We start from the raw sequence: 25,616 nt of genomic DNA, 5'->3' as shown, positions 1-25,616 counted from the left end.
AAAATGGTTTCCTTTATGTAATTTATTATTTTTGTTCCTAAAATTTCTGGTATAGCATTTTTTTTAACTTGAAATTTGAGACAATAAAATTCAAGACGGTATCAAAATTTGTTTTAGAATGTTTTTACTATGATTTAGAATTGTCTCTAAAGAGAACAAAATCATGTGTAAAAATTTAGGTATCAGAAAGACTGAGAAGGCTGTTTTTCACTTGGTTCAAGTTTTGTTTCCAGGCGTTTAGTGTGTCATACAGTTGCTGCCATTGCTGCTTTCCAAATGTCCGATGTGTGCTATGACTACAAAGTGAAGAATCGAAATAAAAGGTTAGCAAAATAGTGTTTTACTCTATAATAGTATTTTCTTATTAAAAGAAAAGCTGAATTTAAGAAAAAGCAAATGTATACCCTCATCAGACTAGACTTGTGTGAGATTATATACATGGGAATATATATATGTGTGTGTATACATATATATGCACACACATATATACATGTATATATAATGTATACAGTTGAAGTATTCACCACATTGACTCCAGACCTTCTACTGCTCTGCACAACTATATAAAGCAGACACAAAAGTCATTAGTATTCTTGCCAATGCTGGGTCATTAAATGAAATGTGCTGGAAAATAGGACTCTTTCATTAAATAAGCTAATCACATTCAGTCTGAACTTTAATAAAAATTATGATAAATAGCAACTATTTAACTACAGGCAACTGATAGGAACAATGCCTTGCTTCTAGTTAAAATAGTAAACAGAAATATAATAAGTTAAATAATTAAAATACATTAAATTGTCCTATAAAAAATTGCAAAGAATTACATGTCTTACCTGACAACTACTTTTTTCTGTGTTTGGTCAATTTTGCAGTAGACCATCTTAGTTCTTACAGCTAAAAAAAAAAAATTTTTTTTTAATATGATTTGTTTTAAGGAATACTTATAAAACATAGAGGATATACATACTTGAATAAGCACTCCATTAGAAACCTTTATATATGTTGAATTAACAGAATATTCTAATGTGTTTCTAATATTTTCAACAAATAAGATATTCCAAGCTAATGACACTCAAAGTAACATGAGGTAGTTAAGAATGAAGGTCATACATGCACCCTATAGTGGATATGCGAATCTGTTAATGCAATATCCTGTATAATTTTTATGAACTGCTCCCTTTTACAAATATATCCTGCCTTAATGACGGTAAGAAAAAAAATGACTAAATATTCTCTATAAATTATTAGACTCAGGTCACTGAGAGCCATTTAGACAACCTACATGTTTATAAACTTTTGCTTTATGAATCAATTTTTGTTTGCTAAATTTGTCTTTGGAAATTCATACACATATAGGCATATATGTAAAAAACAAAAACTACTCATAGCTGAACATTACTTAATGGTCTTAATGCAGCTGAATTGCTTAACATACTACTTCTGGGGGCTTAAGGAATAAAACCTATGTACGTACAGGCTAACTGCATATCCATCAGATTTTTATTGTTTTAGGGCAGTATGATTTAATGAATGGTATATCTGAATTCATACAAAACAATGTCATACCAAGGGTCTACAGTATTAACAGAGCTAATGAGGGTTTCCCAAGTACATCTGAAGAGCCAAATCTCACATGCTTAGGTATTCCAAATACAGAAGACAATTAACTCTTAGAAAAAGATCTAATGGCCCTTACCATCAATAACAAATGCTTCCACATCATCGGCTCCAATCTGAAGTTCTTGCTGCATTGTGTCAAAAGAGATTTCTTTATTCTCTACTGCCATTCCCATAAAAGTAAGGAGCCTCATTTTTGCCATATTCTGTTCATGCAACAAGCCTGAAAGATAAAAGAATTTTGAAGAAGCCCAATGAGTATCAAATTTTAACTAAAAAAAACCCAACACTTATAACTAAGTCTAACCTCTGGTAGAAATCATTGTTATAAAGGAGAACATTTGTCATTAGGCACTAATTATGCTAAAATAACTTGAAAAGAAAATCATTCAATAAATATTGGTGTTTTACGTGGGCAAATCACTTTGCAGTTATTTTTGCTATCAAAACCTTTATGAGGTAACCTTTAACTTAATGACCCTATATTAAGAACAAATTTCATGTAAAACAACTTTTTCTAGAGATACTTTTTCTTGCAGTGATATTAGCAGAGCCAGTCACATAATGCTAAAAGAAAGTGAATTACTTCCTTTTTAGGTAATGAATTAAAATATCATTTCCTGTAGTAGTTAGATCTAATAAGATAGTCCTATTGATACCCAGAACTCTCTTCCAATCATTACTTATTAGCTTTTATACTAATCCCATTTCTAACTTCAAATTTTAATAATTTTCCCTACCTAGCAAATGTAAAGTAAAATATTTGTATCACTATCAACTAACTAGTTGTTAGCTGGGCAAAATGTCCATTTATATGCTTCTTGAATAGTTAGACACTGAGAGCAAGAATTTATATAGAGAACAAAACATAATAATTAGTGCCACTTTCCTTCCAATTAACACTACCAAAAGCTGAAATATATACAAATAAACTTGTTCAACCTGTTCATTTATTGGCCAATTAATAAGCTGTATCTTGCATTCATGTATAGTAGTACTTGGATTACAAAGATCGGTGCTCCAGTCAAATGGTCTCATCTTACAGATGAAGAAAGTGAAGCTCAAGAAAGTGACTTGTTGAATGTCACATCAGGCCCTAACATTTAAATACTGACAGCTACAAACAGTAAAGAAGTATCCACTGGGTATTAAGGGCCAAATAGGGGACAACCTTGTTCAAAGCCAGAGATGAGAGATGACCGCGTATCAGTAGTTTTGCCACTAATAGTAATGCTGAGTTACAAAGTCAGTTAGTGTAACTGCTTGTATGAATCAATACACAGACAAGTTTCCAAAAAATTAAGATTCTTTTGCCAGCCTCTTTTCTCTTTGGTCATTTCTTAAAATAGTCTTAATAGCTTCAACATTTATGGAGTCCAGTTTGTTCAAACTGCCTTTAAAAAGATATAAATAAAAAAAGTATTTCTTCTAAGCAACTTGTTAATTTAGCTATTAGCACTCTGAAAATATTTAAGTTTGAAATTTATAACATTCCTACATTAATGGAAGATCAGGGAAGCACATTAATACAGGGCACAATCTTGTGTTAATTAGCTGTAATTATGATGCAGGCTCCCTATCTGGCACAGATTCAACAAAACCATGATCATCATAACTCAAATGAATGAGGTACACCAGCAACTATTGCTAACTGGGCTTAATGGAAATCTACAAGCACCAAAAAATCAATTAGTGCACATTAACCCTAATTAACAAATGCAAATGAGATGCTGATTAACTTTCTGAAGCAAGAAGGTAGCAACTGAGTAACATCAGATTAAATGTGTACATGTTAGGGCGATTCAGTTGACACAAGATTATGCTACTGTTGGCCCAAGTTGTCAGTGTTAATAAAACAACAAATTCTAACTGATGCCACCTGTAAGAATCTACAAAAGCTATCCAACAAGACAGCTTCTTCAACCTACTGAAGTTTTTAGTCATTCTCAAAGGCCTACAGCTACAATCTTTAATGCAGGTATTTAATAAAAGAGCTATTCCTTTAAAAAAAATTGGTGTTAAACCTTAACTCACATTTATAGTCTTTTATAATTAAACACATATCCCCAAAGATATGCTTGACATTAATAAAAAATTGATTTGAGAGGTTCAATTCCAACAAATAGCACACTCACTGGAAGATTTCATTACATTTTAAGAAAAAACTGTGAAATGTTTTTATCCTTCCCCCCCAATTATAGCTTAATTATTCTGTTTTCTTATCTAACACAAACTGTCCCTATACTATTCATTCTATTTACACACTAGGCATTTTACCTAAACAGCTTCTTAATAAAATGGGAATGTGACCATGACAAACAAAAAAAAATTTTTTACAACACAGGTGATACACATTTAAAAATATCATTGAAATAAAATGTAATTGCTGCATTTTAATATATATAATCACCACACACTAACAAATCCTAAGAGAACAAAGTTCTTTTTCTCCTAGAAGCAGCTGATAATTCTGACAGTTTTCTCTTTTGAGACAAAAGACCAAACCTTTAGCCTTTAGAGCTATCCTCAAAATCACCAACTGTTAAGCCAATGCTGTTAAGTGTAAAAGGCCCAATGCCCTGCACTGTGCTTTGTTTTGGAAAATGACACTATTTTCAAAGATGAAGTCACAGTGTGTTCAGTGTCATATTTCAATTTCAAAGTTATAAAAAAAATCTAATTTTATGGAAACATTTATTCATTACTAATATGTCAAAACCTTAATGCAGTAATAAAAAAATTTGCATCATTGAACAATTTCTGCATTGTCACTGACCCCTGTCCTACAAAGCTGCAATATAGAGAACGCAATTTTAATGCATGCAATAGCTTATGAACCAGTGCTCCTTTGAAACAGTCAATTACACATCAATGGGGGAGTGTCAAAGTGTTAATTACTACTCCTTTTTTCCACAGTGTGTAAATAAAGAGGTTGCTGACATTAACATTCCATCACAGAGCTTCATGCCATGAAACAAATTAACTGGGGCAGAATGTGGTTTTCTAGGTCTAATGCACCTGGCAAAGCATTACATAGAGAAACACATTTGCCTCTAGTTTATCTGACTGTACCTTCAGCCTTATGTTTTGCTACTTAATCAGTAAGCAGGAGAAGTTTAGAAAGACACCTCCCCCCCAAAAACAAACCAACCAACCAACCCCTTCCATGATTCCTACGTATTCAAATTTAGAATATAAACTAGCAAACGTACAGAGTATAACAGTGTGATATGGGGAAGATTCCAAAATCTTAACTGTGCAGCCCTCATCCAGACCTAAAACAGGCTAGGCTTTTTCTAAAAGTATATGTTTATGGATGGGGAAAACAATAATCCTAAAATCTTGCCTTTGACCTATATGGATTTCTAGACCAGATAAAGCAGTAAAAGCCTGAACCCTAAACTAGCAGTTAACCTATGGAACCAATTTCAGCACTAAGCTGTTCTGGGTGTTTTTTATTTAATGACTAAGTCTAAAGTATTTATTTGGCACATGAATTTTGAATAAATGGTTCAAAAATATGCCTTGGGAGGAAATTAAAGCCCTAATAGACTAGATTGTCTATAGAAAAGAAACTTGTTTTCTTTAAAGTCAAAAGTGAAGACAACAGTTACTTCACAGTCAAAAAATCCCTTGACTGCTCTAGACCCCCCCGTTTCTCACCTGTAAAATGAAGGGGTACACAAGATTATCTCTGAGGTCTGTTCCAGTCTTAAGCCTACGAGACTCAGGCCAAATTTAATTTCTCCAAATAAGAAATAGATTAGAACGGGTTTAGCACAATCTATATTGGTTTGGTCTGCTGTGTATTTTCTGAAGTTAATAAATCAAGAACACTAAGTAATACTGAGGGATAGGGACTGAACCTGTGCTTTGGAGGGAACTCCTGGGTGAAAAGACTCTCGACACTGAGATCAGTGACTTGTCCAGGGTCACACAGTCAGTTTGTGACAGAGGCAGGTCTTAATCACATCTCCTTAGACAGCTCACTACATGACACCTCACTGCTTCACCAAAATTCACAGCACTAAACACACAAGAACTATGTAACACAGGGCCTTGCATATGGCAGATGTCTTCTAAAAGTTTGCTGACTGACTGAAATATGTGAGAAAATTATTTTTTCCTTGTCTTATAACAATTATATAGATATGATCAAGGGAGAAAGAACTATTCAACAAATTACCCACAACAGGAATGTCTATAATGTTGAAGAAAACCACTACACTTAAGTCTGTTTTTATAATGAGTGTCTCTATTGCCATTTGAAAAATCTGTTAGTCTAATGTCTTTTTCCTATTGTCAAGAAGTCAGCTTATCTTCTACCTAAAGATAAGTGGCTTTATGTGCCTAATACAGATCAAGTTTAGCGGTAGAAGACACTCCCTCAACAAAGTCAGATTAGCATCTTGCCTGCAAGTTCTAGCCCTCACTAAGAGCAGCTGCCTAGAGCAGAGGCAGCCAACACACTCTCCATGTCAGGCCCAAGGCATGAACCAGGTCCTAATATAATTGGGAAATGTTTAACCCCACAAAAATAAACAAAACCACAGATACTGTTTTCTAAGTATCTCCTCACTGGAAAGGATCCTTCTAATTGATGCCTCTGGTCTAGAGCACCAAGGTCAGTGATCTGCCCAGAGTCATCCTAACTCTTAAGGCTGGCTCTGCACCTGTTCCCCTCCCCCCAGGGTGCCTCATTTATCTATATAACCACTTTGAATTTCAAGAAAAAAGTAATATAATATCATTAAAGTTCAGTATCTGAGTTTTAATCTTCTTAAATGCATGTCAAACTCAACCCTAAACAGTGCCCCTTGGGGAAAGTTAAAAAAAAAAATACTGGCAACTAAGTAATTTTCTCGGGGTTTCAAATGGGTAGATTTGTTTCATTCTCCCTAAATATTTAATCTTTTAATCTAAATAGACTCTCAACATGTTTTTTTAAATAAAAGGAATACTTTAAATTCTTTCATTCTTAGTAACATACTTGGATAATGCTGTTCACCTTCTTACTATTCCTTACTACTCCTTAGTATTCCTCCCCAGACACTAAATCTACACTTGGTTGGACCAGGTTCCTTTGTATTTCCAAACCCCTTGTTAACATTTTCTTGACTGATATTCCCATATTCACAGGTGGTATTTAAGAACTGGAAGAAATCTTAAAGATCATCAGTTTAACGTGTCGTTTTATAGTTAAGAAGCCTGAGGCTCGGAAAGGTCCCAAGGAGCAGAGAGATGGGGCCAAAGCCCAGGTCCCCAGTTCCTATAGTGATGCTGTTTCCATTATGTTCACAGACTCATCTTTTCTGTTTCCCACCCTACACCAAGGGCAAATGCATCTTTTTTCCCTTATTACCAAGATCAGCCCCCCCCCAAGAGACCCCAGATGACAAACAGAAGTAAAATGACCATGTACCCCTCTATCCCATTTCTAATAACAAAAAACAAAAAAAAACCTCAACACTTACCAAGAGAATCAATGAAGTCTTTATTATTCTGGTAAAACTTAACATACGATGCCAATTTAGCACTCACGAAAATGGTTAAAAGCTAGATAAATGGAGGAAAACAAACCTATGATATGGTAAAGCACTGTAAAAATAGAAGCGAGCCATGACATTTAAAAATTTTTCAAACTAATTTTCATTACTTCTAGTAACAAAAAGTAGCACAAGGATCTTTGAACACATTCCTCTAATTTACTTTGAGATATCATTTAATTAGGAGAAAGCAATAATTCATAGTAAATTCGAAATTATCCAAGTTAATGTGGGCAACAGCACAGATAATACAGAAACAAGAAACAATTTGAAATTCATTAAAACTTGCCCTTAGAAAATTTGGTTTAATGAATTCCAAAAGATTTCTCTTCCCAATTATGCTTTATGTTCATATTATAATAAGGTGAGTTTCTTGAATATATTGTTATTGTTGTTGCTTAGTCCTGTCTGACTAGTGACCCCATGGACTATCACAGCATGCCAATACTGTCCAAGGGGTTTTCTCAGTAAAGATATTGGAGTGGTTTAACATTTCCTTCTCCATTTATTAAGGCAAAAAGAAGTTAAGTGACTTACCCAGCAGTGTATAAACAGAAAACTATTTCCTATTTTATAGCTAGTAAGTGGTCTGAGGCTGCATTTGAACTCAGGGCTTTCTGACTCCATGCCCAGAGCTCTATTCACCGAGCACCTAGCTGCCCCCAAGAAGCAGTCTGAATATATAGATTGCTTAATACTAGAGACTGGACAGCTAGGGTGGTGACAGGTTGTGTGGCAAAAGCTAACTTATATCAGAAGCAGACCATATGTGGTTTCTCTCTCTTCTACCCACACCCTCTTGTTCACATTTAGATTTAATGTTCACTGATAAAGAACAAAGTCAGGTGTTGTTGGCAATGCAAACTTTATGAACAGAACATTTTTATGTTAAAGAGATAAACTACTTACATCATGAATAAGCTCCCCTTCCAAAAACTTGACTGGTTTTAAAGTAAGAAGGTGGTCAAAAAGGAAGGCGTTTGGATCTTTCAATGCTCTTACAATACACCTAGGATGAAAACAAAGCATCTTATTTTTAAAGATAAGAATCTTTTGAGAGTCCACTTGTTATTTTCACAGCTTTTGGCAGAGCATAACCTACTTCTTTTATAGTATCAAAATGCTGTGGCACAGCAAATGCGCAAAAGCCAAACTTATAAAACCATGGAAGATACCAAGCAAGGAGTTCAAATGTAAAGGCAATAAACTGAGTTCATTAGGCCCAGATGCCCAATTAAAGAACTCAGCTATGTCTCAGCAGAAGCATTACCCAGTTCGGGGCCTCTCCCTTTCTAGTCACATAAATTATGACTTATTTTGAAAATACTGGCTGCCAACGCTTACTGTGAACTTTAGAGTGTCGGCGAGGCACCAGATTTTCCTGACCTTCACAAACCATACTCATTAGGAAGGTCTTAGAAAACTCATCAATTTGATGGCTCCACACTATTTTAAAGAGCTCCGATTAGCTGGGAGCCTTCTAGTTCTTCATCTGGGACTGGAGGAGGTTTTAATCCCATACTACTGGTACATCATAGTTCTCAAATCTCATGTGGTTCTTTCATGCAATCTCTGGTGTTCTAACACCTCTCTAATTTCTGTTTATAAATTTAATTATGCTAAACTCTCTGAGTAATGCAGTCAAATGAGTTTTAGCTATAGTCACAAATCTAGCACAAGAAGGTACCAGTGTTACTAAACGAGTACAACTGTCTTACAAAAAGGTTTTGAGGGACTCTTCCGAAGCAATCTAACAATTACCTGTGGGCATCCACCCGAGCCTGAGAAGCATTGTCCTCTGTGTAACTTCCTAACAATTCCACCATAACTTTTGAAGCAGTGTCACTAAGGGAAAAAAAAAAAACATTTTATTTTAGGAACTCTGGAAAGTCATTACAACTATCAACCAAATATTTCTATAATTTCATTTAAAGACAGAGTTAAAATGAAATTATCCTCAAAATGACATGGGTGATCAATTTTAACCAGCAAAAAAGGGCAAATTAGCTAAACTAAATTGGGATTTTTACAAAATGTTTATCTTCACTCTTCACTTCATTTTCTTTAACTGATCAAGCACCAGTCAGAGAAAGCTTTTCCTAGCTAGAAGGAACAACATTTTGTTATTTACTAGACTACTTTTCATATACACATCTGGATTCAATCAGGGAAAAATAAGTAGGAGTTGTACCACTTATTTCAAAAATGTAAATGCTATTCTTAAAAAAAAAACCAAAACCCAAAGTAAGGTTTGCCAGAGATCTTTTTCTTTCCAATTTATAGTGAGAATTTGTACACTGATTAAGAGAAAATGTAAATGTAGCAAAAAAAATGCTAGGTGTCACCCTCCATCTCAAATAAGAATGACGTCCTAAGTATGATACCCATTTTACAAAATGAAACATTAAGTGTAGACTGCTGGTATATTGGACAAGTGTGCTGGGCTATGCTGCCTTGGACAAGTCATTAATCTTTCTAAGCTTCACTTTATTCATTTCAAAATATGATAATAATGGCACCTTCTTTGAGGGGTTCATTGTTGAAGACCAAATGAGAATCCCTGAACAGTTATCTCTTCCTCATCAAGCCTTGATGACCCCACTGAGGTTTCAATATGTTGCAGGTTGGCATAAGAAATAAACTGGGAATTTTGAGGGAGTTTTACGGAAGCCACAGACAACATGTGAAGGCCAGCAGATGACACAGAAAAAGTTTAGAAACGCAGAAATACATAAAATATATGTATAGTATTGTATGATATCAACCCAAATTTTACAATAAGGCACGTAAACACTCCACAAAAGAAAAATTAAAAACTCGGACTCCTTTTCTCAGGTACGAAGGGAGAGCCAACAATTTTTTTTGCAGATTTTAGACCACTGGGGTGCCACACCCAGAACCCCCCACAATGTGGAAGGGATAACTGTCAAGAGTTTTGTAGACCTTAAAAGTGTAAATGTCAGTTGCCATCTCCCACTGTTTTTACTTTATCTACAACTAGATGCCTTGGGGCATCACCACAAAAACTGGTGTTCTGTTTTGCCAGACCTCTTAACCTAATATTAAAGATTTCCCTAATGTATCAGTTCCATTATACCTCATTTTATCAAATGATAAATCTGTGAAACTCAAGGTGATTTTCCAAGAGGCATAACTTCATTTGTACTTTCAACAAATACAGTTACAAATCTTACTATAAGGGGATGCTCACCCAGTCTTCTGAAATGTTACTTTATGAGGAACAATAAAGTTCAAAATTTACTATTTAGGAGATAAAATCCACTTTTAGGTTTTGAGGGGAGAGGGAGATATTTGTCATTAAACATTCTTTCTCTGGTTCAATTTTTAAGTAGCTTAATAATCAGCCTGGCCTAGTTTTCACCCAAGTCTACGGAGAGCTGGAAGGAATCTTTGTGATCATGTCTAAACCATCATTGTACAGATAAAGAAAAAAGGTAACTTGTTCACACCACTCAGTGGCAGAATTGGGACTGTAACTCATGTCTCCTGACTCTTAACTCTCTCCTTTCCTATTTCTTGGCAAATGAGCTGACTCCAGAACTCAAGACTAAGGCAGCCAATTAGCTCATCCATGGCTTCTTCATGGTCCAAAAAAGTCTAAGTCCCTTTCCTTCTTCCACGATCAGTTTCAGTTGTCAAGCACAAGGGGGGGTAATTCTCTAATCACCACCATGACATAATGTGGATGGTGTGCCCTGGCTGAATTGGCAAGTGCAGGTAGGAAAATTCTGGGCTAGCAGCTTTGATAGCAACACTGAAGTCAACACTTACTAATTTTATATCATGACATAAAAGAAAATTGAGAATGAACCTGTTCAGGAGCAACCCTGGACTACAAAATGACAGCATCTAGTCAAGGGCAGACCCATTGTCTGACAATGAGAACATTAATAAAGGGCAGGGTGTGACTGGGGGTGGGGGTGAGAGGAGAGAACACTGGAGAAGATGCTTACCTTCTCACCTTCATCTAAAATACTATTTAAGGTGCTTGCTGAACCTTGCTACTTGGGAAAGGACAGACATAATCTGTATCTTATGATGAACTTAAAAGAATATTTGACAATTTTAAAACAATTTCAATCTCAAGAGTCTTATCCACAAATGGTTCTAAAAATCTGGGGAACTTTAAATTGTGAAAATCTGAAGCCAACAAAATATGGCTCTAAAGCAAAGGATTTCATTTATAAATGCCTGGGATTTTTTTTTTATTACCTTCTCTATACTGCCTCTACTGACATCTTAAAAGCATTAAGCCAGGAATGCTGCTATGGACTTCCCAGCCTGTTGTAGATGGTGCCCACTGACCCAGGACAATGAACCAGGTCATAAGTGCAAGGTCACTACTTGTTTTCTTTTCTGCCAAAGAGGGGTAACTGCTCTGAAAAACTTTCTGATTTTTTCTAATTCTTAAGATAAACAAAATTCCAAAATTTCCTACAGATCCCGTATAATAGGTTGTCTGCAAAAAAGATTTACATGATATTAACTCAAGTAATATTTAATAAAGAATACAAATTAATCCACCAGTCAGGAGTCAGGGGGAAGGGAGGCAGAACACTGCTGTTCTTGCTTGATCTCTCAGCCATGAGAACCATGGCAAAAGTGTATGCTGAAATTACCCTGAAAGACCAGTCTTCTAAAATAAATGAAGTCATTTAACAAACTGCTGTGGATGATAAGATTTCTGACCAGTCAGAAGTTGATATGATATCCCAATCTCAGGTTTTTCAATTTGAAAATGAAGGGCTACCCTTCACTAGTGAAAACACTATACATATTAATCCCATTGAATTGCACCAAACCTGTCATTTCTAGGTGTACTATTAAGTTAGTGGTACTCTAAAAAAAAAAAAAAAAAAAAAATGAACACTTTGTGTGTGAGAAGTCTGCTAGGTTCAAGACTAGCCTTAGAATCCCCAAATAATCTTTTGGGAAAAGCTAAATAGGTTCTCATTTAGCACTGTCTACCACAAAGTTTTGTCTCAAAGGTACTGTTTACACAAGAGACTTTGATTGTGTTAACTTTGATTGATAGACCCCCTTTGCCATTAAACAACAGAGATAGCACTACCACGCACGAAGACATCAAAGCACCATTAAATAATAAACTTGGCATAAAGCTATGAAGCTTGAGGATTAACATTTGTACCATTTTCAGAACAAAAGCAAGAGTTTTACTTTTTTTAAGTTTAAAGATTGCAAAAAGATTCCACTATTAACTTTACAGTCATCTTTCTAAATCGAATTGTTTAACTTAGAATTAAACGAAGAAGCTCTTAAGATACCAATCTGAACAGATGCGGTGAAAAACTATGTTCAAACTCAGTGGGGTAAAAGGCACAGAAAGATTTATGGCAATTTGGTGATTCCGAAAGTGGAGTCAAACTACTCGCCCTCCTTAAATGTTATCCAATATACCTGTCTATAAAAGGACCCTCGCCCGCCTCTAATCCCTGGACAATTCTAAATTCCTTCATTAGCTCTGAGTACCTCTTCTTGCAGTCCACAAGGGCTTCATAAAGTAGCCTCAAAAGAGTATGCTTTTTTTCAGTGTTGAGGTTCCAGTCAGAAATCCATTTCCGAACCTACAGGAGGGAGAAGAGTTCAAAGCTGAACTTGCAGGCTAATACAATTCCACAGTTTAAAAGAAGTATCATTTAGAACTTTGGACCTTTTTCTTTTTACAACTGGCAGGGGGTGTATTCCGTGAAATAACTTACTTGATCCAATTCAGTTGGAATGTACTGGATGGCACCACAAGATGCTGCTACTTTAATAAGACTGCAGTAGACTGTATATCTTACAGGGGTATTCTTATCCATTCCATGGAAAAGATTGCTCAATCTAGTCAAAAAGAAAAGGTTAAGAACAACTACTGCTACTTAAGATTAACTTGTATGCTTTCCTATATGTACGGTGTTAATCATTTATGTCTATTAAATATGGATATTTCCAAATATCATTCTAGTGTGAAAATATTTCCTCAAATCCCAGCCTCCTCTAAATTTTTGCTTACAATTGCAGCCTCAGGGATGGACGTTCACCTTCCCGAAATTTAACCAGCTTTTCACACAGGCTTTCAATCAAAGCTTCTTGTTTGTCAGGCTCCAGGATCAAGAGGAGGGACACGACGCTGTTCATCACACTCTCGACATCTGTGCAAACATCAGCGGCGGGATCAATTGGGATTCAGTAATGCTAATGCTTTTGCTAAAAGAATGTTTACACATAACGAGTGTTTTGGTGGAGTAAAGACCTTTACATAGGGTTCCATCTGTAAAAAGGTCTCATCTGCTTCCTTGCAACCCTCTGCTGCGAGCGAAGAGATTCTTTTTCTTTACCATACTGCCATCAAAAATGAAGTCCTTCATTGCTTCAAATTATGCTAATTTTTAAAAATTACAACATTCAAGGATGGAGATATATATATATAATATGTATGTAATATATGTAATATATACATTTATATATTCATATATAAATATCTGATAACTGTATTATTAGCTATATACATAAACGGTTAGGTTTGTATAATTCCTCAGGTTTTAAGACTATATTAATTTAATTCCAAAGTAGAGAAGACAGTTTAAATATTTCCACAAGTTTTTATTACAAAAGGAAAAGCCAACAAATAACAAGCAATGTTAAGCTGAAATATAATTGAGAATTCAATTATGAATGGGCCACTTCCATTTTTGAGTGTTATAAGCATATGCCTAATATAATATCAGGTTGTGGTGAGCTGCTTTAAACTTTTTCCACTTTTTACAATTTTCCTGTTTTATAACAGTAAACAAAACTTGGTCAATATATGTAATGTTCAGTTTACTACAACTTACTTCTAAAGAACCTGAAAATACATTATCTGTTCTTCTAATATAGATGTCTTCAAGGAGAAAGGTAAAACATCCTTTGGCCTTCTTTTGTTCAAAATCACTTCAAGACTGTCTAATAGTAAGGGTTTGTGGTTTTTCTGTTGTTGTGTGGATGCCACTTTCCTCAGTGTAGATTATCTTCACCAATTGAGGTAGGCAATGTCTCTGTAATCCAGTCTTAGAGAACTGCCTCAGGCACTTAAAAGTAGCTTGCATATGGTTCTGTAGCTAGTATATATATGAAATTTAATTTAGGTCTTCTAGATCCAGGGCTTGCCCTCTCTACTATGGCACACTGCCTCTCCTCTGAGAATTTACCTAGCCTAATAGAAATGAGTCTGTAATAAATACAGGCAGCCCTGGTCTAACTCTTTAGGTTAATATAATGTTTGGTAAAATAATGTAACTTAAGGGGCAGGACTGAGTCAAGAACTGCAGCTTCCTTGACAAGGAATAGTGTAGAATCTGGGAGGTTGAGCTGGAGGGTGGCTAGAGGTATTCACATCAGAGGTCAAAGAAAGTCAAGGCTGAGCCAGGCCAGTTCACAGGAGGCTGGCCTAGCATTACATCTGATGGGCTCAGGGACATTTTGGAAGAATCTGGCCATCATGCCTTAACTGCAATACAGGTCAAGAGACCTGTAGGACAGAAATTTTACAACAGCCATTACTAGAAAAGTAAATAGTAAGTTTCCTATGAGCGATAATAACACGCTCAATGAAATAGTACCTGTGAATTTTCTACAAAGAAAAAAGAACATCATGGACAAACCTTTATCATCTTCTTTTAGACAAACATCGCATGCTTCAATGATCTGAGCTAAATCTACATGGAGTCCGCCTTCAGAGTTCTCTTCTGAGATTTCAGCTCCTTTAGATTTCAGGTAAGCTCGAAGTTCTGCAGCCTATCAACCCGAAGAAATTGTATACAGGATTTATATTTTTATATACACACACATATCTATGTACCTGCCCATGGATCTGTACAAACACACACACACACACACACACGTACACAAACCTGTTTGGGAAAAAAAAAACCAGAAGAGTCTATAGTTATTGGCTGAGAAAAAAAACTCTGAAACCAAAAAAACCCCTAAATCCATTTCAGAATTCTGCATCCCCAAGTAGTTTTCCTTTGGAATGAGAACACTATTGCTCTCCCCCCGCCCCATCTCTAAACAGAAATATAACCACAATCAGATACAAAGAGAGAAAACTATTTAGAACTCTAAAGGACTTCATGATGACCCTTAAAGTATTCAAAGCTATAACAGGTTCTCCTAAAGTATTCTGCATGTCCCACGCATCCAGATATTTTAAGGTGGGGGCTCTTAACCTGGAACCTGTCAAATTTTTTTAATAGTTTGATACCTATTTTAATATAATTAGTTTAATTTTAATCTCAAATATTTTTGCCTTTAAAAGCATTATTCTGAGAAGAGGTCTATGACCAAAAAGAAAGTTAAGAATCTTTGCTTTAAGATATACATTGCTCCCCTCCCCAAGGAAGTCTTTGAGAATTTCTCTTCTCACCTAGGCACTTTCATGATACAGCAAAATTCACTCCAAAAAGGGTGAAGAGCAATCAGTTTGACTTGGTAAAAAGTCAAGGGATTTTTTAAAAAAAGCAGTATAAAGAGTACCAATGCTGATTGGAAAAGTATCATAGTAGTGAATCTTGTAATTGCTTTTACAAGTAATTATTCTTTCCTTCTATCAATAAATATTTATTGAGCCCCTACTATGTACATACAACTCCCTGGGACATCAAAGGCTGCATTAGACTCTTTAGGAATATATGGCTCTTTTGCATAAAATAAATGGATAAACCTATACTTGAGTGTTAGCTCATCTCAGGTGAATAGTGCACTAGGAATAATGAACGGTTAGCCTTAGAGGAAAGAAGCAATTCAAATCTAGAGCTAGAATGACCCTTTCTACCAAGAAAAACCCACTTAGGTCACTCTTTAATCACTGCCCCCATTCTCCAAATATCCCTTCCCCCACCCCAATCTAACCTTAAATGCCTATTTCTTCTTATTACCCATCCAACTGTTGTCCTGGAGTCCTCTGAGCTCTCTCCGCCTTCTAACACAATCATTTGCTAATCAACTAAAACTGTTGAACCAACGTGCTGAGACAAGGCAAGAAAGTCTCTAGATAGGCTTGACAGCTTTCCACAAAATCTGCTCTTTTACTTTTGGTCCTTCAATTGCTAGTGTCCTGCCTATCAAACTACCTTGTGCTTATTCTGGATATACACACACAAACAAACACACACACACGTTTCTCCCATTAAAACGTTCCCTGTTAGTAGGGATTATTTCATTCATTTTATTTGTTTTCCTGGAACTTAGAACTAGCACAAATCAGAGCTTAATACTTGATACTTAATAACATAATTTTTAAAAAATCCCTATTATGCTAACTGGTATATATTAAAAATTAAAGCATAAGTCCATTTAGAGAAGACTGGCATTACATATTTGGAACCAATGGAGATACAAAGTATACACATATACACATTTACACATAATATACACAAACTTTTCAAAAAGTTACAATCTAAGGATATTTTAAAAATGCCTCATCTTCCTTAAGAGTTTATGACTTCTGTAATACAGAAAATAACAGTGTTAAATATAATGCTGTTGTATCCTAAAGGCACTTACAAATAAGCAGGAAAAAGCATTTTGTTTGCCTAGACTATAAATTTTTTTAAAGGATGAAGTTGAATTGAAATTCTTTCCCCCTTTGGACAGAAATTTAGATCTTCAAATTAACAACCTTTTATGGTTGGTGGATGTTTTGAAGGATTCATGCTTCAGGTAAGCATCAGACTAGCAGACAGCTTGGGTCCTTCCAGCTTCAAGTTTCTATGATTCTAGACAGCCCTCCTCTCTAATGGACACTTTTGTTATCTGAATGCCACACTTTATTTGGCAGCTTAAAAACAAAAAACTTAGTTTTCACTGTTAAATGGGCAAAGCAACATCAACCTTTATTGCAATTATCCTCCTGGCTGCTCCCCAGGTACCTGGAACTTAACATGTCCAAAACAAACAGAACTCCACTGCACCTAAACCTCCCTACTTCCTTTGAGTGAATCACAAAATTCTACTCATCTCGGTAATCTCCGCCATCCTTGACTCTCCTCCACCATTTTTAAACTGTCCTTGTCTATTCTACCTCAACACTTTCAGTTCTCTCCGTATTCTCTGCACCCATCCTTGTTCAGGTCCTCATGCCACTTAATGGGTCTCCCTGCTTTCAGTCTCTCACCTCTCTGACCCATCCTCCACACAGCTGCCAAAAGAACCTGCCTGAGGCATAACCACCGAATCGTTCAGTATCTCCCAGACAGACTGCTCAGCCTAGCATTTAAAGGCCTCCACAATTCAGGTTCTTATTTACTTTTCTAGTATTTCTAGTATTTCATATTTCAAATCATTCAACTTGCCTTTATAAACTCTATGTTCCAGCCAAACTGGATACCAAGCTGCTCCTTGAACGTGGCATACAAACCCCATTTTTCCTGCTCTCACTCACTGTCTCATTCCCCTCTTACAGATATCCTCTTCTCTTCTGAAGGCTCAGCTCAGGAAGATGCAACCACCCTGAAGCCTTCCTTGATTCCTTCCTAGCTGCTATTGTCTATTCCCTTCTAAAATTATCCTGTATTATACTTATCCATGTATATGTCATATCCCTGGTATGGTGCAGGCTCCTTGAGGGTAGCCCTATATTTTTGTCCTTTTGTTCCCAGCCCCTAGGACAGGGCTGTGCACTGTGGCACTTAATATATGTGTGCACAATTATCACAATTTCTGAATTAGGCTTTATTGTACTCATAAAACAACACAAATGCTGTACCTCACATTAACATTATATATAAAGTCTTGTAAGAACATTTCTTCACTAAATTTGGCCTATTTTCCTTTCAACTTGGCTTGATTCTCAGAAAAGGCTCACTAAGTACATAGTTAGACTATAGGAACTATAATAGCTAAGGAGGGAGGGAGCAGAAGGCAGAAGTTCAGTTTGCTGAAGCTGCTGAATTTTTGTCACAGGCAAGAGAATCACCTAACTGGGAATGTCTTCGGCAGAACAGAGCTGAGCGCTTCTATCTTCTGGCCTTTCTGGTATCTCCCTGATCCTTCATGTATCTAAATCTTATGGTGCAAGGTATTTCTGCATTTCTCTTCCTTTTTCTAGGACAGGGGAATAACAAAGAAACATCAAGGGATATGTAAGTATAAACGTAAAAATAAAATATGAGTCTTGATCTTTTAAAAAAATGAAATCAGGGTGGGACCAAAAGGTAATCAGGCTACAAAAATTATATATTTAAGCATCTATCTCTATGTATTTCCCATTGTCCAGCATAGGCAATACTTGTGAACCAGCATGTATTAAGAACTCACTATACACCATGCACTGTGCTAAGTGCTGGGCATACAAAGAAAGGCACTTAAGGACATAACAACATGCAAATAGGCATGTACCTAAGAAACAGATAGAGTGTAAAGCAAAGGCAATCAGAGGAAGATGTGGGACTGCTGCTACCCTTGTTTAGCTGGATTCCTATGAACCCAACTGTAAGAACTACTTTAGGCAGATGGACAGATTTGTTTTTAGGAGTGAGATGAGGAACAACAGGTAAATACAGAGTCCCTAGTAGTAAATGGACCAGTAGTGAGCTATCTGAGCAAAACATTGTTTGGAGGCCTAGAGATGAAAAAAAGCCCTTAGAAAGTCTGGCCAACCCAATCAAACACCGACATTAAACTGGTTAAACTGATAGGGTTGGATGGGGGGAAGGGGGGTCCTTGGTCCTTTAAGGTCTCACTTCTAGTTCTAACTCTAGGCTATCATTATGACTACTCCATATACCAAGATGTCTATCTTCCTGCACAATTAGCTTTTTGGACCTTGACTGCAACCACACCAGAACACTTAACTATGAATGGAAATATAATGTTGTTGTCCTGTTCCCCTCAACCCAAGCATGCAATGGCCAGGTGGTCAATTAACTAGTGCCACAAATATTTGTAATCACCACCCAAGGGGCATTGGTGCCAAAGGAAATTATATCGTAATATAAAACATATTATTATAAATGGGATATGAAGTTATCAACAAGCTTTTACTGGGCCTGGGGTGTATAGGGTGGACAGGGAGAGCTAGCACCTCTGCTGTGAGGGTTTGCTGAGCCCTTTTCAGGGCAGTTCATCCATCTTTGGTTCTAAGAAGCTGTAGTATGTGCAGCAGCCAGATCCCGGTAAACTGTCTTAGCAGAGGAGCTAAACCAGGTTGAGGGTAACTGACAGGCCTCAAACCCATCCCTGACTAAGAGTGGTGTCTACCCTGACTTTCCCAGAAGAATGGCCAGATGAGAACAATTTGTTCCAATGGCCATGCACTGTGGAGTGCTTAGAGCTTGGTCAGGCATTGAAGACGGCCAAGGGTCATCCTTGCCATCCTGAGCCATCCTCAGTCTTCTTAACTTTGGGCCTGCTACTGGACTTGGATGACTCTGAGAGAGTGAGGCTGATGACTTGGTGCAACTCTGCTTCACTTAAATCCAATTCAGGCCATTAGTCAAGACATCACCCTGTGATGTCACTGGTCCTCTTCGAAAATGAAGGATAGGGGCAGGAGGGGTTGTGTGTTTGAGGGGATTATTATTAGGTGGAATAGCAGGAATGGGGCATCTGGGAAAGGGAGCCAGTAAAGTGTTGGTCTGCTTTCCACTAATCACACTAAGCCATGGTGCCTAATGCTAAGATTTTACTTGCCTCAGGAGACGAAAATAAGAGCAACAGATAGAAGCAGCAAAAGTGCAAGTTCAAGCTTAATGTAAGGAAAAACTCAACTGGCTATCCAACACAGAAATGGGCTGCTTCAGAAGGCAGGGAGTGCCCCAGAGGTCTTAGGTAGGTATAGGTTGGACTTAACAGCCCAAATTATCATACATACATACTTTTCTGTTCACGTATTGTTTTCATCCAAATAGAATACAAGTTCACTGAAGGCAGGGACTGATTTTTATTTTGTCTCTGTATCTCTAGTACTTTGTCCATAGTGTGCCCTTAAATGTTGTTTGGATTGGAATGCCTCCAAAGTTTCTTTCACTCTGTGATTTTGTGAAGGTAGAAGACTGACTTGTGTGAGATATATACTAGAATACAGTCCCAACAAATCAGAAGATACTCACTTTTTGTCCACATGTGAATCATCTCTAGTATTTATTCCATGAACATGTAGTTTTCACCTATCATCTTCACTGGCCCCAACTGCTAAATTTGGATGAATCGAGGAGTTTAAAGCAACAAGATACAACTCCAGATTTGATTAATCTACTACCTATTTTAGAGATGTGAAAATCATGACCTGATTTAGAAATTATACCATGATACTAAAAGATGATTACCAGACTGCGGATTCAGAGAAAAAGGGGACCTTAAAGGTGACCTACTCCCTCATTAAGAGGGGGTACTTCTGCTTTTCAGGGCAAACCTCTTTATGACCTTATTCCATTATTCTTCTCTGACAGCTTATCCCCTCTATTATCCAAACTTTCAGATCTTTAATCTGTCTACTAGTTGCTTCCCTACTACCTACAAACACACCCAACTTCCTCATCCTCAAAAATCTCACTTGACTTATCTGTCCCTCCTAGCTCTTATTCTGTATCTCTCCGACCTTTTACAAACCAACTTCCTTTCCTCTTATTCTCTTAACTCTTCAATTTGGCTTCTGACTTCATCATTTTTCACTGCTAAATTTAATGACCCTCTCTCAATATGCATCCTTGATCTCCCTACAGTCTCTGTCACTGTTGGATCGACCTCTTCTCTCTAGGTCTCCATGACATCACTCTGTCCTGTTTCTCCTGTCTCACCCCTCAGTTTCCTTTGCTGGATCTCCATTAAGGTTACAATGGCTATTAATGGTGGGTGTCCCCACAGGGCTCTGTCCAGGTTTCTCTTTTCTTCTCCCTCTTTATTATTTCACTTGGTGATCTCATCAGCTCCCATGGATTTAATTATCATCTCTATGCCTATGATTCTCAGATCTACTCATCCAACCCTGACCTGTCTGCTAACCTTCAGTTTCACAACTTCAAATGACATTTGACATCTCAAACTGGATGTTCCAAAGACATCTTAAGCTCAACCTGTCCAAAACTGAACTCCTCTTTCCCCTAAGCCCTCCTCTCTTCCTTTCTTATTCAGTCAAAAGTACCACAACCCCTCCCAGTCACTCAGGCTTAGAAGCTAGCTGTCATCCTTGTCTCCTCACTCTCTCTCCCCTTACATATCCATCCATTCCATTGCCACAGCTTGTCTATGTCTTCTTTATGCTTCTATGCTGTGACACTACAGCCACCCTGGTGTAGGCCCTCATCACCTCATGCCTGGACTACTGTGCAACAGCCTATTGGATGGCCTTCTTGACAAAGCCTCTCCCTATTCAGTCCATTCTTCTTTCAGCTGTCAGAGGATCTTCCTAAAGTGCAGGTCTCCCCACCTCCACTCAATAAATTCTGGTGGATCCCCATTACCTCCAGGAATAAATATAAAACCCTCTGTTTAGCTTTTAGAGGCTTTCATAACCTGGTACCTTCCTACCTTTACAATCTTCTTCCATCTTCATCCTCTAGTAAACATCAGGCTAATTAGTTTCCATCCTATCACCCCTACTATATATACCTTTTTCCTTTTCTTCCAACTCAGTGGCCCACACTTTTTCATTCTCTCCTGCCAATTTAATCCACTGTCACCTTCAGGGCTAAAGAGGTTAGAATCATAGAATTCTAGAGTTTGAAGGAAGCACAAATGGTATTTCATTTTACCTTGGATACAAGCCTTCTCTGTTAATCCCTAGCTTCCTAATACACTTACTTAAAATTCTAAGTTCTTGTTGAAGAAAAAAAAATAAGCTTTAAAACTTCAACTTCATCATTTCTTTTTGTTTTCAGTCTAGGCAAGGGATTTTTCAGAGGCCAACTACAAAGCCAGTAATGCTGCATTACCAAAAAGAATTTCAACAAGATTGAAACGAAACTATTCACAGTTAAAGAGTGTCATTTTATCTTAAATATGCATTTTACCACCTGATAATTCTTTACAAGGACAGGATAATCATAAAACGGTTCTTCAAACAGAAAACCCCACTTCCCACCTCCTTCCTGCTGCACAGGTTGCCCCCATATCTCTAATACATTCTTTCCTCACACTCATACCTAAGAATCTAGCTTTAAGGCTCAGGGATGCCTCAGCTTCTACTATCTCCCCCACCTCCAAGCACTACTTCCTTTTTTATATATTCTGCACATGCATTAGTATACAGGATCTCGACCATGACAGCATGTCTTCCTTTGAGGGCAGGGGCAGTTTTATTTTTGTCTTTGCATCCCCAGCCTCAACAAATTAAACCTTTCAAGTCACAGGGAAAACACTAAAGAAAGGCGAGCCATAAAAATACAAGTTTCACACAGATCAAACAACTGCCCCAGCCCCAGGAGAACATCTCATAAATTAACATAATAAAAAGTACAAGGTGTGACTACCATGAAATAGCGTAAGCCAACAATATGGACCAGTGCAATTCCAAAAGTGTGCATTATATACCTATATATAATAAAGCTTAAAACTGCACTAAGACTTTGGGCATCCTGAGCCAGTGGAACAGCAGACAGATGGCTAGCTTTGGAGTGGAGTTTTTCCTCTTGCATATTCTTTTTATCATCCTGGGCAAGTCACTTAACTCTTGTTATTGCCAAACAGCTGTATTCTAATTGTCAGTTACAGAGAAATTGCTGATTTGCTCAGCTAAGGGTTTCCAGATAGGATTTTTGATGTAGAGTTGGAGAGGACCTTAACAATGATTGTGTCAAGTTCAATTCTTCATTTTACAGATGAAGAAGGCTAAGGCTCAGAGATATTTAGCTACTTGCCCAAGGACACCCTGGGGTCTAACATCCAACTAATGGTCAACTAAATTCAACATGTTTAAAACTGAACTCATCTTCCCCCCAAACCCTCACCCTTCCAAATTTTCCTACTACTGTGGGGGGTATCACCATCCTCCCAATTGCTCAGGCTCACAACCTCCTAGGTGTCAAACTTTACTTCTCCCTACCTCTCACTGCCCCCTCCATCCAAGCTGCTGCCGAGGCTTGTTGTTTTCTTCTCTGACACCTCACCACCCTGGTCTGAACCTTTGTCTCTTCCTGTCACTTCACAGCCTGCTGGTGGATCTACCTGTCTCAAGCTTCTCCCCACTCCAATCCATCCTCCAGCTGCCAAAGTGATTTTCTTAAAGCACAAATTTGACTATGTCACTCCCCTACTCGAACCTCCAACATTAAAATATAAAATTCTCTGTTCAAGGTCCTTCATAACCTAGGGCTCCCCACTCCCCCTTTCCAGTCTTGTGCCCTGCCACCTACTCTTCAACTTCGCCACATGGGCCTCCTGACTGTTCCAGCAACGAGACACTCCACCTCTGAACTCCGGTCATGTCCCCCATGTCTGAAATGCTCTCCTTCCTCATTTCCGCCCGGGATTCTCTCACCGTCCTAAGTAAAACCCCCTCTCAATCCTGGTGCCTTCCCTCTGCTCGTTACAGTGGTTTTGGGCCATCCCTCCTGTTAGACTGTAGGCTCCTTGAGGGCAGGAAGGTGCTTAATGAATGGCATAGACCTGTCCGAGCCTAGGAGCCGCTCGTACAAGGGCCCTGGTCCACATGTCGGTGTCACACCTGGTGCTTTGTGAGCAGACACACACACAGAGCCCCCCCCCCCAAGTTCTCCTCTCGGACCCTCCCACTGGGGCGACCCTCTGAGGGCCCCACGACGCCTCTGGCTCCAGAGCTCCGCAGGGTCACAGGCTTCCTGGCTAGGAGGGAGGTCAGACACCATCTCTAGTCCAACTTTCCCATTTTACAGATGAGGAAACAGGAGGCCCAGAGAGGGGGCGTGACCCGCCCACGGTCACACCGCGAGGAAGTGGCAGAGGCAGGACCGGAGGCCGAGTTCTCCGTCGCCAATCCCGCGTGGGCTCCGCTCTTCTCGCGCGGACGAAAACCAGGGCTCGCCCGGGGAGAGACCCCCGCGCCCCGGGCTCCTCGGCGCCCGCTGCCGGTCCGCGTCCGAGGGCTCGGGTCCTCATCCAGCCCCACAGCACCGCCCCCCCTTCCCACTCTCCAGTCCCCGTCCCGCGTCCCCCACCAGCCCCAGGCCTCAGGCTCCGCCCGGCCCAGCCTGGCCGATTCCAGCCTAGCGGCTCACTGGCCCCCTCCGCCTCCGCCCGCCCCGAATCTCCCGCGCCCCGCGCGTCCCCCGGAGCCGACCTGGTCCTCCTCGGTGATGTCGATGAAAGCCGGGACGCTCATGACGAAGGCTCCCAGCGCCGCCGCGGCCTCCACTCGCTGCACCACGCCGACCGGAAGAGAGGCCTGCGTCCGGCTCTGCCGGCGCACAAGCCCTTCCGGGGCACCGCGGAGGGGGTCATGGGAGGGGGAGGAGGCGGGGCTGCGGGCCCGGGAGGTGGCCTCTCTTCCGCGCGGGCTTAGCGGCCTGGTCCCGCCCTGTCGGGGCTGGACCCCTCAGGGCCGCAGGCGGCCGCTGCCCCGCCCAGCTTCTCCTCACAGCATCCCTCATAGCTATCCTAGGGAGGCCGAAAGCTACTCCCGTTCCGCCTTCACCTCCGGAGTCCCGGAAACGGCTTCCGGCCTGGCTCGTCTCGTTTTGGTCCATGCGCAGACCCGCCTCTGCGGCCCCTGCAATGACCCCTCCGGCGATCCGTCAGTCCGCCCGGGCGAGAACGAGGGCTGGAACGCTCTCCCCCCTCCCCCCCCCCCAGCAATACAGTGCGCAGGCGCGAGGTGGGGTCCGGGCGGAAGCTGCCTGACTGCCTAGCGTGGCGCTGAGTCTCTGTGGACTCTTATCCGTCCGGAATTGGAAAGGGTGTCAGAGGTTGAAGAGGCAGCTAACCCGCTGTGTGACCCTGAGCTAGCCACTTCCCCTCTGCCTGCCTCAGTGTCCGCAGCTGTAAAGTGGGGACCGTAACTTCCGTCCCAGGGGCGTGGTGAGGTTCACGTGAGATACTCTGCAAAGCGCTTAACGTCGTGCCTGGCGCGTGCCAAGCGCTTTGGAGCCGCGCTCTCCTTACCCTTGTCCCAGGAGAACATCGGGAGGCCCAGAACCGGGGACAGACCCGCCTCCCGCGGTGCGGCGCCGGCCCGGCCCCAGCCCGCCTGGACCCTCCGCCTCCTGCTGTCCCGCTTCTTTTGAGCCTCGGCTAAAACGCCGTTTCTGCACCTTTCCCCGACCATTTCCCATTTATCCGCCGCAGCTCGTGGGGCAGGTTTCTTTGCTTGTGGTCCTCCCCTGCCCCATGTTGGATCGGGAGCTCCTCGAGTGCACGGACCGGCTTTTGTCTCTGTGCATCCCCTGCATTTAACGCTGCACCTGGCACGTAGTAGGTGCTTAGTAAATGTTGGTTGACTGGCAGACTGACGGATGAGAAAATGGACCCAAAGTG

At 39.6% G+C, this 25,616-nt stretch overlaps 1 protein-coding gene across 1 annotated transcript; it reads right to left on the bottom strand.

Moving 5' to 3' along the window:
• Positions 1 to 4: 4 nt before the first annotated feature.
• Positions 5 to 24,871, bottom strand: EIF3M (eukaryotic translation initiation factor 3 subunit M). Its single transcript, XM_036763671.1, has 11 exons — positions 24,424 to 24,871; positions 14,834 to 14,966; positions 13,204 to 13,342; positions 12,908 to 13,031; positions 12,678 to 12,772; positions 8,928 to 9,011; positions 8,076 to 8,175; positions 7,095 to 7,176; positions 1,700 to 1,843; positions 837 to 897; positions 5 to 296 (listed from the first exon to the last, which is right to left on the bottom strand). Exons 1-11 carry the CDS (start codon positions 24,463 to 24,465, stop codon positions 176 to 178), a joined length of 1,125 nt encoding a protein of 374 aa, XP_036619566.1. The 5' UTR covers positions 24,466 to 24,871; the 3' UTR covers positions 5 to 175.
• Between the last annotated feature and the right edge of the window lie 745 nt (positions 24,872 to 25,616).

This window comes from Trichosurus vulpecula, chromosome 6, assembly GCF_011100635.1.
Source record: "Trichosurus vulpecula isolate mTriVul1 chromosome 6, mTriVul1.pri, whole genome shotgun sequence".
Taxonomy (NCBI): domain Eukaryota; kingdom Metazoa; phylum Chordata; class Mammalia; order Diprotodontia; family Phalangeridae; genus Trichosurus; species Trichosurus vulpecula.
Note: the sequence above shows the minus strand (reverse complement) of the source record. Positions and strands in the feature narration are given on the sequence as shown.